The 13,691-nt window shown below is 39.0% G+C and overlaps 1 protein-coding gene across 1 annotated transcript; it reads left to right on the forward strand.

The window, feature by feature from the left end:
• The first annotated feature begins 622 nt into the window (after nt 1-622).
• On the forward strand, nt 623-2,561 carry LOC109428050 (neutral alpha-glucosidase C-like). Its single transcript, XM_062842275.1, has 2 exons — nt 623-2,255; nt 2,298-2,561. Exons 1-2 carry the CDS (start codon nt 636-638, stop codon nt 2,535-2,537), a joined length of 1,860 nt encoding a protein of 619 aa, XP_062698259.1. The 5' UTR covers nt 623-635; the 3' UTR covers nt 2,538-2,561.
• The last annotated feature ends 11,130 nt before the right edge of the window (nt 2,562-13,691 follow it).

A 13,691-nucleotide genomic window follows, 5' to 3' on the forward strand; every position in this document is an offset into this window, starting at 1 on the left:
AACGTCGGATGAAGGAGAATATCTGATCGTTTGATTGCAATTGCGACTGCCACGCCGAAAATCCTCCCAGGTATCTGCTTTTGTATTCCATCGAAGAGCCCAAATAGTTCAGCTTCTTTGTTTTGGAATCGAGCTTGTTCTTCCTTGTCCCAGGAATATGGACGTCCCAACAAACATTATCGCTGTACAACAGACGAACAAGCCGCTCTTAAGCTTGACTCGAAAAAAAAATGGCTGAATAAGCTGTTATTCAGCTGTCATTGGTACTTGGTGTAGGCTTCAATTTCAAACACTTTGAAATATCCGGTTTTTTACCTCACCACAGCTCATAGGAGGGCTTTGCTATTGACTTCGATGGCACCAAGTCCTGCAGATACGTGGTGGTTAGAGAGGCCGTTCTGCTTCTCTAGTTCCAATCAACTAGCATGAAGATCGACATGTTCTTTCTTTGGACGATGCCCATCCTCTGGATTTTTGGTGAAAGCATTGAAGTTTTGTTGCACATACCGATTTGAACTCCAAAATTTGTAGAGAATAAACTTTGGTCATTCATAACAGTCAATACATTCACATATGTTCGTGAAAGTCCCAAGACCTTATTAATCAAAACTCTTCCATCGTCTTCCATTTCAGATATGAAAACCAACCAATTCAATGGCGTCCTCTTCAACAGCCCCGGCCTAACGGAAGTGGAAATCGTCCGTTCCCGTCTGATCGTCATCCGCGCCCAATTCACCGGTCACTTCGAGTTGGAGCTGCTTCCGGGTCCGAATCCGGCCGACCTGCACCACCAGCTGAAAACGATCACCCGCAACCAGTACCAACCGCCGTTCTGGTCCTACGGCGTTCACGTTTGCGATGAGGCTCGTAACGCTAGTTTGGGTGCTGTTCGCGCCGATATTGAAGGAATGATCGAGGCGGGGATCATCTTCGATTCGCACTGCATCAACGACGACCTGTTTTGGTTGTCCAGCGCGATGGCGATCACTACGGAGTTGGAGGAGGTGATTGGGCTGCTGGCCAATCACAGCAAGCGGTTTGTGCCGTCGGTTGTGATGGTGCTGGAGCCGGCGGGGAATCCCGCGTATACGACCGCCCGGACCAATGGGCTGTTGCTGCGTAGTGCTTATAATATAGCGCCGTATAGGGGGTTGGTCCGGAACAGGACTGCGGTGTATTTGGATTGGCGTACCGAGCGGCATGAGATGACGGTGTGGTTCGGGCAGACGTGGACGAGTGTGAGGAACTTGAACGGTTCGGGGGTTACTGTGAGGGAGGGATGTCTGCGAGACGATGGGAATAAGACGTATCCGAGTAGGGGGCAGTTGACGTATTTGCCCGACGGGTTGAACAGTTCGATTGCGGATTTGATCCGGTGGGATACGAAGCTGTCCGATAGTATGGAGATGGTGGTGAAGAGTCAGAACCGGATGGGACCGGAGATGATGCGGAGAGTTGAGGAGCAGGTGGGAGCGGGGGAGTTTGTCGTGACGGGGGCGTATGATTTGAGGACGAGGGCGGCGATTATGGCGCAGAATGTGTCCGGAACGTGGATTTCGTTGAGGAATGAGGTTAATCGAGCGATTGGGTTGTCGTTGGCGGGGTTGAGTTTTATTGGGACGCCAGTTTGCGGAAATGCGAGGGATAACGTAACGGAGGAGCTGTGCATCAGATGGTACCAGTTCGGGTCGCTGTTGCCGCTATTCAAGGTGTCGGAGGATCGGATGCCGCATCGATTCAGTAGATTCGCTCAGCGAATCATGCTGTCTATGATACGTAAGCGTTATGCTTTGATGGAATACATGAATACGTTGATCGTGACGGATTCGGCTTATCTACGGCCGATGTTTTACCACTATGAAGAGGCGAGGAACTTCACGGCGGAGTTGTGGGAGCAGTTTATGGTGGGGGAAGCTCTGTTGGTGGCGCCTGTACTGTTACCGCAGATGACTCAAATCGATATCTACTTTCCGGAGACGTTCTACGAGTTGTGGGCCGGAGAGGAACTTCCGACGAACGATGTACTGCAGTACGCTGTTGTGGAATCCGACCTGCCGATGTTTGTACGACCAGGCTACGTTGTTGGGTTAAGGCAGATTTCCGACGAAGTTCTGGCGATTGACGAAGCTCGGCTTCAGCCGATGTTCCTTACAGGAGCTGTGGCGTGTAACATCCGTAGGACCAAATGCGATGCATCTGGATCGTTGACCTTTGAGAAAGGCTTCGGATTGGAGTTCCGCGTGGCATTGGAACAGGTAACTAATGCATTCATCTGTGATCTTCGGGATTTCTTCCAGGAACTCATCATTCGAATTCGACTTACAGTAAGAAACGAGTCCCTGAAGGATTCGGCATGCTCTCCAACGCACAAAACCCTTTCCGGTGAAGTGCTGTTCGTTCAGCTTTACGGCCATCCAAACCGTACAGAACCCCTTGTTCATCAGCTAGACTTCGACCTCTGCCAACTGACGGAAACGGAAGCAGAAAAAGTTTACAATTTTCCTAATAACGAAACGCAATCAGAAATCCTTCAATAAAACTGTCACGGTAATCAACCATCATTTTCCAACGTTGTTGGTTGGCGCCTCTTCTTCGAACTCCCAGTGAAATGAGATATATTTTTATTTGATGACTTGAGAGCAGTACGCTGTCGTAGGCGTCGGCCAATAGGGTAAGTGTATTTATACAAAAATAACGAGAAGACCAACGAATGTCATCAATAAGTTAAAAGACAGCTTAGTTTCCATACTTTACAAGAAAAATATAGAAACGGAGCCAAAACTACTTTTAGTATTGATTACAGCGTGTGTCAATGATAGGAGCCCTGTACCAGTTATGGTTATACTTTTTAACTTTGGTTCCTTTTCGCACTATTGGCATGCATTCCTTATGGGATTAGCCATAACTGGTACACTATGGCGAAAAAGGGTGCAAGTAAGCAGAAATTTTAAGGAAAATGATTTATTTCTACCATGATTTGAGGAAAAAGTGGAGTTTAAACGAGTGCGACTATCTTTTGTGAACGTGATCTGTTGTTCACAAAATTTTTCTCGTTGATTTACGTCGTTAAAGGGTGAAAATTAACTATGGCGAATAATTGGTACTATAGCCATAATTGGTACACTTACCCTATCTATATTTAATATTTCTCATCATTTTTACGAATGGAATTTTCTCTCTAGAACCGCTCTAGTGATTACTTTTTCCGTACTGAAAGGCTATATGCTCACTTTGAAAAGCCGAGTTTGTGGTAAGGGTCGGAAAGTCGGATCACATATAACATTCAATTCAGTTCGACGAGCTCAGATATTAATCCGATATTAGGGGTTCAGATGATGTGTATATGTATGTGTGTATGTATGTGCGTATGTATGTGCGTATGTATGTGCGTATGTATGTATGTATGTATCTCTATGTACAAAAAACTGTCAATCATTTTTAAATCAATTGCCACTGCTTCTGATTTGGTTGACGAATTTAGTTCCAAGTTCAAAAACAGTGACCTGAAAGTCCAAGATGGCGGACTGAAATTGATAATAAAGATTCTTCTATGGATATTAAGGCTAGACTACCACACGTGTGCTCAATTAAGAATAACGACAGGCATTTAGAGCGTAGGGCTCTGTAAGTGTAATATGACTATTGGGGAAGACAGAGGACCAATATTCCAAATGGTTACCGATTTATGGAGTAAGAGGCGCTCAAACTATGTAATATTATATTGCATTGATAAATTGACGAAATGTCATTGAAATCGCGAGAGCAAAGCACCATCACCGCTAGGTGGATTTTTTTTTTCATTCAAGCAAAATTAGTTACCACTCGTCTACTGCGATGATAGCAGAGTGATGAGCTTCGCTGTCATCAGCTGCTCTAGTTTCTCGGAAATTAGAAACTTTTCTTGACTCTCGCGGCCGACTAGATGGACACTCGCCGAGTTCGATATCTCTTCCCAAATTTCGTTGAACTCCCGACAAGAAAAGTTTCCCAAGAATAACGTTCAAGCGATGAGCTGCCAACTTCGCTGTGAAATTTTCGTCGAAAATAATTTGCCTTGGATCAAAACCTTTAATCCAATTGCAACTTTTTAGAAATCTCTTCTACATATCTTAGTATGAAAGCATTCAAAGATTATCTTCAACTAAACGGAAATGCTGCATGTCCGTTCGACCGACTTCATATTAATCAAGCTTCAATGCCATTTTGTGAGTTTCCAGTACATTGAAGAATGCAGAAGTGCCAGATAAATGACACAAAGTTGCACAATCCAATTAGTCGCAGAAGGACACAATTGCGTAGAGCTAGAAGGAAAAAAATAGAAAAAGTCTGGAACTATCGGACAGCCTCGTACTTGTTGATTGATGAGATTAAAAATAATGATTGGCTTCGATGTGATTGAATGACAAGAGCAAGGCTAGGCAACGGACACTTGCGTACACAATCGATGGCAAATAAAATGGTTTTCTAATGCATTTCCCTTGTATTCTCGGACGATTCTATGTACCAATTTTAATTTTAAGTTGTTTCCAATCGAAATCGAATCGAAATCGATTCGAAATCGAATCGAAATCGAATCGAAATCGAATCGAAATCGAATCGAAATCGAATCGAAATCGAATCGAAATCGAATCGAAATCGAATCGAAATCGAATCGAAATCGAATCGAAATCGAATCGAAATCGAATCGAAATCGAATCGAAATCGAATCGAAATCGAATCGAAATCGAATCGAAATCGAATCGAAATCGAATCGAAATCGAATCGAAATCGAATCGAAATCGAATCGAAATCGAATCGAAATCGAATCGAAATCGAATCGAAATCGAATCGAAATCGAATCGAAATCGAATCGAAATCGAATCGAAATCGAATCGAAATCGAATCGAAATCGAATCGAAATCGAATCGAAATCGAATCGAAATCGAATCGAAATCGAATCGAAATCGAATCGAAATCGAATCGAAATCGAATCGAAATCGAATCGAAATCGAATCGAAATCGAATTGAAATCGAATTGAAATCGAATTGAAATCGAATCGAAATCGAATCGAAATCGAATCGAAATCGAATCGAAATCGAATCGAAATCGAATCGAAATCGAATCGAAATCGAATCGAAATCGAATCGAAATCGAATCGAAATCGAATCGAAATCGAATCGAAATCGAATCGAAATCGAATCGAAATCGAATCGAAATCGAATCGAAATCGAATCGAAATCGAATCGAAATCGAATCGAAATCGAATCGAAATCGAATCGAAATCGAATCGAAATCGAATCGAAATCGAATCGAAATCGAATCGAAATCGAATCGAAATCGAATCGAAATCGAATCGAAATCGAATCGAAATCGAATCGAAATCGAATCGAAATCGAATCGAAATCGAATCGAAATCGAATCGAAATCGAATCGAAATCGAATCGAAATCGAATCGAAATCGAATCGAAATCTAATCGAAATCGAATCGAAATCGAATCGAAATCGAATCGAAATCGAATCGAAATCGAATCGAAATCGAATCGAAATCGAATCGAAATCGAATCGAAATCGAATCGAAATCGAAATCGAATCGAAATCGAATCGAAATCGAATCGAAATCGAATCGAAATCGAATCGAAATCGAATCGAAATCGAATCGAAATCGAATCGAAATCGAATCGAAATCGAAATCGAATCGAAATCGAATCGAAATCGAATCGAAATCGAATCGAAATCGAATCGAAATCGAATCGAAATCGAATCGAAATCGAATCGAAATCGAAATCGAATCGAAATCGAATCGAAATCGAATCGAAATCGAATCGAAATCGAATCGAAATCGAATCGAAATCGAATCGAAATCGAATCGAAATCGAATCGAAATCGAAATCGAATCGAAATCGAATCGAAATCGAATCGAAATCGAATCGAAATCGAATAGAAATCGAATCGAAATCGAATCGAAATCGAATCGAAATTGAAATCGAATCGAAATCGAATCGAAATCGAATCGAAATCGAATCGAAATCGAAATCGAATCGAAATCGAATCGAAATCGAATCGAAATCGAATCGAAATCGAATCGAAATCGAATCGAAATCGAATCGAAATCGAATCGAAATCGAATCGAAATCGAATCGAAATCGAATCGAAATCGAATCGAAATCGAATCGAAATCGAATCGAAATCGAATCGAAATCGAAATCGAATCGAAATCGAATCGAAATCGAATCGAAATCGAATCGAAATCGAATCGAAATCGAATCGAAATCGAATCGAAATCGAATCGAAATCGAATCGAAATCGAATCGAAATCGAATCGAATCGAAATCGAATCGAAATCGAATCGAAATCGAATCGAAATCGAATCGAAATCGAATCGAAATCGAATCGAAATCGAATCGAAATCGAATCGAAATCGAATCGAAATCGAATCGAAATCGAATCGTAATCGAATCGTAATCGAATCGAAATCGAATCGAATCGAAATCGAATCGAAATCGAATCGAAATCGAATCGAAATCGAATCGAAATCGAATCGAAATCGAATCGAAATCGAATCGAAATCGAATCGAAATCGAATCGAAATCGAATCGAAATCGAATCGAAATCGAAATGAAATCGAATCGAAATCGAATCGAAATCGAATCGAAATCGAATCGAAATCGAATCGAAATCGAATCGAAATCGAATCGAAATCGAATCGAAATCGAATCGAAATCGAATCGAAATCGAATCGAAATCGAATCGAAATCGAATCGAAATCGAATCGAAATCGAATCGAAATCGAATCGAAATCGAATCGAAATCGAATCGAAATCGAATCGAAATCGAATCGAAATCGAATCGAAATCGAATCGAAATCGAATCGAAATCGAATCGAAATCGAATCGAAATCGAATCGAAATCGAATCGAAATCGAATTGAAATCGAATCGAAATCGAATCGAAATCGAATCGAAATCGAATCGAAATCGAATCGAAATCGAATCGAAATCGAATCGAAATCGAATCGAAATCGAATCGAAATCGAATCGAAATCGAATCGAAATCGAATCGAAATCGAATCGAAATCGAATCGAATCGAAATCGAATCGTAATCGAATCGAAATCGAATCGAATCGAATCGAATCGAAATCGAATCGAAATCGAATCGAAATCGAATCGAAATCGAATCGAAATCGAATCGAAATCGAATCGAAATCGAATCGAAATCGAATCAAAATCGAATCGAAATCGAATCGAAATCGAATCGAAATCGAATCGAAATCGAATCGAAATCGAATCGAAATCGAATCGAAATCGAATCGAAATCGAATCGAAATCGAATCGAAATCGAATCGAAATCGAAATCGAATCGAAATCGAATCGAAATCGAATCGAAATCGAATCGAAATCGAATCGAAATCGAATCGAAATCGAATCGAAATCGAATCGAAATCGAATCGAAATCGAATCGAAATCGAATCGAAATCGAATCGAAATCGAATCGAAATCGAATCGAAATCGAAATCGAATCGAAATCGAATCGAAATCGAATCGAAATCGAATCGAAATCGAATCGAAATCGAATCGAAATCGAATCGAAATCGAATCGAAATCGAATCGAAATCGAATCGAAATCGAATCGAAATCGAATCGAAATCGAATCGAAATCGAATCGAAATCGAATCGAAATCGAATCGAAATCGAATCGAAATCGAATCGAAATCGAATCGAAATCGAATCGAAATCGAATCGAAATCGAATCGAAATCGAATCGAAATCGAATCGAAATCGAATCGAAATCGTATCGAAATCGAATCGGAATCGAATCGGAATCGAATCGAAATCGAATCAAAATCGAATTTTGAATTGATGACAAATAAAATGGTTTTCTAGTGCAATTTCCTTGAATTCTCAGAGTGTTCTTTGTATCATTTTTAATTCCAAATGGTTTCTAATTAAAATCGAAATCGAATCGAAATCGAATCAAAATCTAATCGAAATCGAATCGAAATCGAAATCGAATCGAAATTGAATCGAAATTGAATCGAAATCGAATCGAATCGAAATCGAATCGAATCGAAATCGAATCGAAATCGAATCGAAATCGAATCGAAATCGAATCGAAATCGAATCGAAATCGAATCGAAATCGAATCGAAATCGAATCGAAATCGAATCGAAATCGAATCGAAATCGAATCGAAATCGAATCGAAATCGAATCGAAATCGAATCGAAATCGAATCGAAATCGAATCGAAATCGAATCGAAATCGAATCGAAATCGAATCGAAATCGAATCGAAATCGAATCGAAATCGAAATCGAATCGAAATCGAATCGAAATCGAATCGAAATCGAATCGAAATCGAATCGAAATCGAATCGAAATCGAATCGAAATCGAATCGAAATCGAAATCGAATCAAAATCGAATCGAAATCGAATCGAAATCGAATCGAAATCGAATCGAAATCGAATCGAAATCGAATCGAAATCGAATCGAAATCGAATCGAAATCGAATCGAAATCGAATCGAAATCGAATCGAAATCTAATCGAAATCGAATCGAAATCGAATCGAAATCGAATCGAAATCGAATCGAAATCGAATCGAAATCGAATCGAAATCGAATCGAAATCGAATCGAAATCGAATCGAAATCGAATCGAAATCGAAATCGAATCGAAATCGAATCGAAATCGAATCGAAATCGAATCGAAATCGAATCGAAATCGAATCGAAATCGAATCGAAATCGAATCGAAATCGAATCGAAATCGAATCGAAATCGAAATCGAATCGAAATCGAATCGAAATCGAATCGAAATCGAATCGAAATCGAATAGAAATCGAATCGAAATCGAATCGAAATCGAATCGAAATTGAAATCGAATCGAAATCGAATCGAAATCGAATCGAAATCGAATCGAAATCGAAATCGAATCGAAATCGAATCGAAATCGAATCGAAATCGAATCGAAATCGAATCGAAATCGAATCGAAATCGAATCGAAATCGAATCGAAATCGAATCGAAATCGAATCGAAATCGAATCGAAATCGAATCGAAATCGAATCGAAATCGAAATCGAATCGAAATCGAATCGAAATCGAATCGAAATCGAATCGAAATCGAATCGAAATCGAATCGAAATCGAATCGAAATCGAATCGAAATCGAATCGAAATCGAATCGAAATCGAATCGAATCGAAATCGAATCGAAATCGAATCGAAATCGAATCGAAATCGAATCGAAATCGAATCGAAATCGAATCGAAATCGAATCGAAATCGAATCGAAATCGAATCGAAATCGAATCGAAATCGAATCGAAATCGAATCGAAATCGAATCGTAATCGAATCGTAATCGAATCGAAATCGAATCGAATCGAAATCGAATCGAAATCGAATCGAAATCGAATCGAAATCGAATCGAAATCGAATCGAAATCGAATCGAAATCGAATCGAAATCGAATCGAAATCGAATCGAAATCGAATCGAAATCGAATCGAAATCGAATCGAAATCGAATCGAAATCGAAATGAAATCGAATCGAAATCGAATCGAAATCGAATCGAAATCGAATCGAAATCGAATCGAAATCGAATCGAAATCGAATCGAAATCGAAATCGAATCGAAATCGAATCGAAATCGAATCGAAATCGAATCGAAATCGAATCGAAATCGAATCGAAATCGAATCGAAATCGAATCGAAATCGAATCGAAATCGAATCGAAATCGAATCGAAATCGAATCGAAATCGAATCGAAATCGAATCGAAATCGAATCGAAATCGAATCGAAATCGAATCGAAATCGAATTGAAATCGAATCGAAATCGAATCGAAATCGAATCGAAATCGAATCGAAATCGAATCGAAATCGAATCGAAATCGAATCGAAATCGAATCGAAATCGAATCGAAATCGAATCGAAATCGAATCGAAATCGAATCGAAATCGAATCGAAATCGAATCGAATCGAAATCGAATCGTAATCGAATCGAAATCGAATCGAATCGAATCGAATCGAAATCGAATCGAAATCGAATCGAAATCGAATCGAAATCGAATCGAAATCGAATCGAAATCGAATCGAAATCGAATCGAAATCGAATCAAAATCGAATCGAAATCGAATCGAAATCGAATCGAAATCGAATCGAAATCGAATCGAAATCGAATCGAAATCGAATCGAAATCGAATCGAAATCGAATCGAAATCGAATCGAAATCGAATCGAAATCGAAATCGAATCGAAATCGAATCGAAATCGAATCGAAATCGAATCGAAATCGAATCGAAATCGAATCGAAATCGAATCGAAATCGAATCGAAATCGAATCGAAATCGAATCGAAATCGAATCGAAATCGAATCGAAATCGAATCGAAATCGAATCGAAATCGAAATCGAATCGAAATCGAATCGAAATCGAATCGAAATCGAATCGAAATCGAATCGAAATCGAATCGAAATCGAATCGAAATCGAATCGAAATCGAATCGAAATCGAATCGAAATCGAATCGAAATCGAATCGAAATCGAATCGAAATCGAATCGAAATCGAATCGAAATCGAATCGAAATCGAATCGAAATCGAATCGAAATCGAATCGAAATCGAATCGAAATCGAATCGAAATCGAATCGAAATCGAATCGAAATCGAATCGAAATCGAATCGAAATCGAATCGAAATCGTATCGAAATCGAATCGGAATCGAATCGGAATCGAATCGAAATCGAATCAAAATCGAATTTTGAATTGATGACAAATAAAATGGTTTTCTAGTGCAATTTCCTTGAATTCTCAGAGTGTTCTTTGTATCATTTTTAATTCCAAATGGTTTCTAATTAAAATCGAAATCGAATCGAAATCGAATCAAAATCTAATCGAAATCGAATCGAAATCGAAATCGAATCGAAATTGAATCGAAATTGAATCGAAATCGAATCGAATCGAAATCGAATCGAATCGAAATCGAATCGAAATCGAATCGAAATCGAATCGAAATCGAATCGAAATCGAATCGAAATCGAATCGAAATCGAATCGAAATCGAATCGAAATCGAATCGAAATCGAATCGAAATCGAATCGAAATCGAATCGAAATCGAATCGAAATCGAATCGAAATCGAATCGAAATCGAATCGAAATCGAATCGAAATCGAATCGAAATCGAATCGAAATCGAAATCGAATCGAAATCGAATCGAAATCGAATCGAAATCGAATCGAAATCGAATCGAAATCGAATCGAAATCGAATCGAAATCGAATCGAAATCGAATCGAAATCGAATCGAAATCGAATCGAAATCGAATCGAAATCGAATCGAAATCGAAATCGAATCGAAATCGAATCGAAATCGAATCGAAATCGAATCGAAATCGAATCGAAATCGAATCGAAATCGAATCGAAATCGAATCGAAATCGAATCGAAATCGAATCGAAATCGAATCGAAATCGAATCGAAATCGAATCGAAATCGAATCGAAATCGAATCGAAATCGAATCGAAATCGAATCGAAATCGAATCGAAATCGAATCGAAATCGAATCGAAATCGAATCGAAATCGAATCGAAATCGAATCGAAATCGAATCGAAATCGAAATCGAATCAAATCGAAATCGAATCGAAATCGAATCGAAATCGAATCGAAATCGAAATCGAATCGAAATCGAATCGAAATCGAATCGAAATCGAATCGAAATCGAATCGAAATCGAATCGAAATCGAATCGAAATCGAATCGAAATCGAATCGAAATCGAATCGAAATCGAATCGAAATCGAATCGAAATCGAATCGAAATCGAATCGAAATCGAATCGAAATCGAATCGAAATCGAATCGAAATCGAATCGAAATCGAATCGAAATCGAATCGAAATCGAATCGAAATCGAATCGAAATCGAATCGAAATCGAATCGAAATCGAATCGAAATCGAATCGAAATCGAATCGAAATCGAAATCGAATCGAAATCGAATCGAAATCGAATCGAAATCGAATCGAAATCGAATCGAAATCGAATCGAAATCGAATCGAAATCGAATCGAAATCGAATCGAAATCGAATCGAAATCGAATTGAAATCGAATCGAAATCGAATCGAAATCGAATCGAAATCGAATCGAAATCGAATCGAAATCGAATCGAAATCGAATCGAAATCGAATCGAAATCGAATCGAAATCGAATCGAAATCGAATCGAAATCGAATCGAAATCGAATCGAATCGAAATCGAATCGAAATCGAATCGAAATCGAATCGAAATCGAATCGAAATCGAATCGAAATCGAATCGAAATCGAATCGAAATCGAATCGAAATCGAATCGAAATCGAATCGAAATCGAATCGAAATCGAATCGAAATCGAATCGAAATCGAATCGAAATCGAATCGAAATCGAATCGAAATCGAATCGAAATCGAATCGAAATCGAATCGAAATCGAATCGAAATCGAATCGAATTCGAATCGAAATCGAATCGAAATCGAATCGAAATCGAATCGAAATCGAATCGAAGTCGAATCGAAATCGAATCGAAATCGAATCGAAATCGAATCGAAATCGAATCGAAATCGAATCAAAATCGAATCGAAATCGAATCGAATCGAATCGAATCGAAATCGAATCGAAATCGAATCGAAATCGAATCGAAATCGAATCGAAATCGAATCGAAATCGAATCGAAATCGAATCGAAATCGAATCGAAATCGAATCGAAATCGAATCGAAATCGAATCGAAATTGAATCGAAATCGAATCGAAATCGAATCGAAATCGAATCGAAATCGAATCGAAATCGAATCGAAACCGAATCGAAATCGAATCGAAATCGAATCGAATCGAAATCGAATCGAAATCGAATCGAAATCGAAATTGAAATCGAATCGAAATCGAATCGAAATCGAATCGAAATCGAATCGAAATCGAATCGAAATCGAATCGAAATCGAATCGAAATCGAATCGAAATCGAATCGAAATCGAATCGAAATCGAATCGAAATCGAATCGAAATCGAATCGAAATCGAATCGAAATCGAATCGAAATCGAATCGAAATCGAATCGAAATCGAATCGAAATCGAATCGAAATCGAATCGAAATCGAATCGAAATCGAATCGAAATCGAATCGAAATCGAATCGCAATCGAATCGAAATCGAATCGAAATCGAATCGGAATCGAATCGAAATCGAATAGCATTTTGCAGCTTGTTTTCTTTTTTGGGTGTCTACAGTCTAACTGTTATACGCACAGTGGCGCCAACAAATGTCACTCCTTTGACATTCTGGCAGTTGCATCAATACATGCATGCAACAATGTACTGTCAAATCCTGTCAAAACAAGGCAAATCGAGATCGAGTCTTCGTTTTTGCATGGGTGACGCATAAATTACGTCGAACTCAAGTATGAAATGCTGAATTCATTTATGTTTTCCGTCACGATGGTTATGTGTCAAAACCATAAAATAAATCAAAACAGACATTCATTTTCACATGTCATCGCATAAATGCCCCCAAAGATTAAGGTGAAAGTCTTAAACTTTATACCTGCTCATTCGTGTTTCGTAACATCGATGCATTCAAAACAGAGCAGAACGCATTTACGCACACCACCGCACGTCCAGTTCATGCAAAGCGCGTTCGTGTCACACAGGCAGCATCTCGAGTCAAAATAAACGCTCCGATGTGTTGGTGCAAGCGCGCGCGTTCGTATCGCCTAGCA

The sequence above is a fragment of the Aedes albopictus genome, chromosome 3 (assembly GCF_035046485.1).
Source record: "Aedes albopictus strain Foshan chromosome 3, AalbF5, whole genome shotgun sequence".
NCBI lineage: Eukaryota > Metazoa > Arthropoda > Insecta > Diptera > Culicidae > Aedes > Aedes albopictus.

Excerpts from the sequence above, each read along its gene's own strand:
- LOC109428050 (XM_062842275.1), top strand. The coding sequence starts at position 636 with ATGAAAACCAACCAATTCAATGGCGTCCTCTTCAACAGCCCCGGCCTA. Across the intron at positions 2,256-2,297 it reads TCCGCGTGGCATTGGAACAG|GAACTCATCATTCGAATTCG; the intron begins GTAACTAATGCA and ends GATTTCTTCCAG.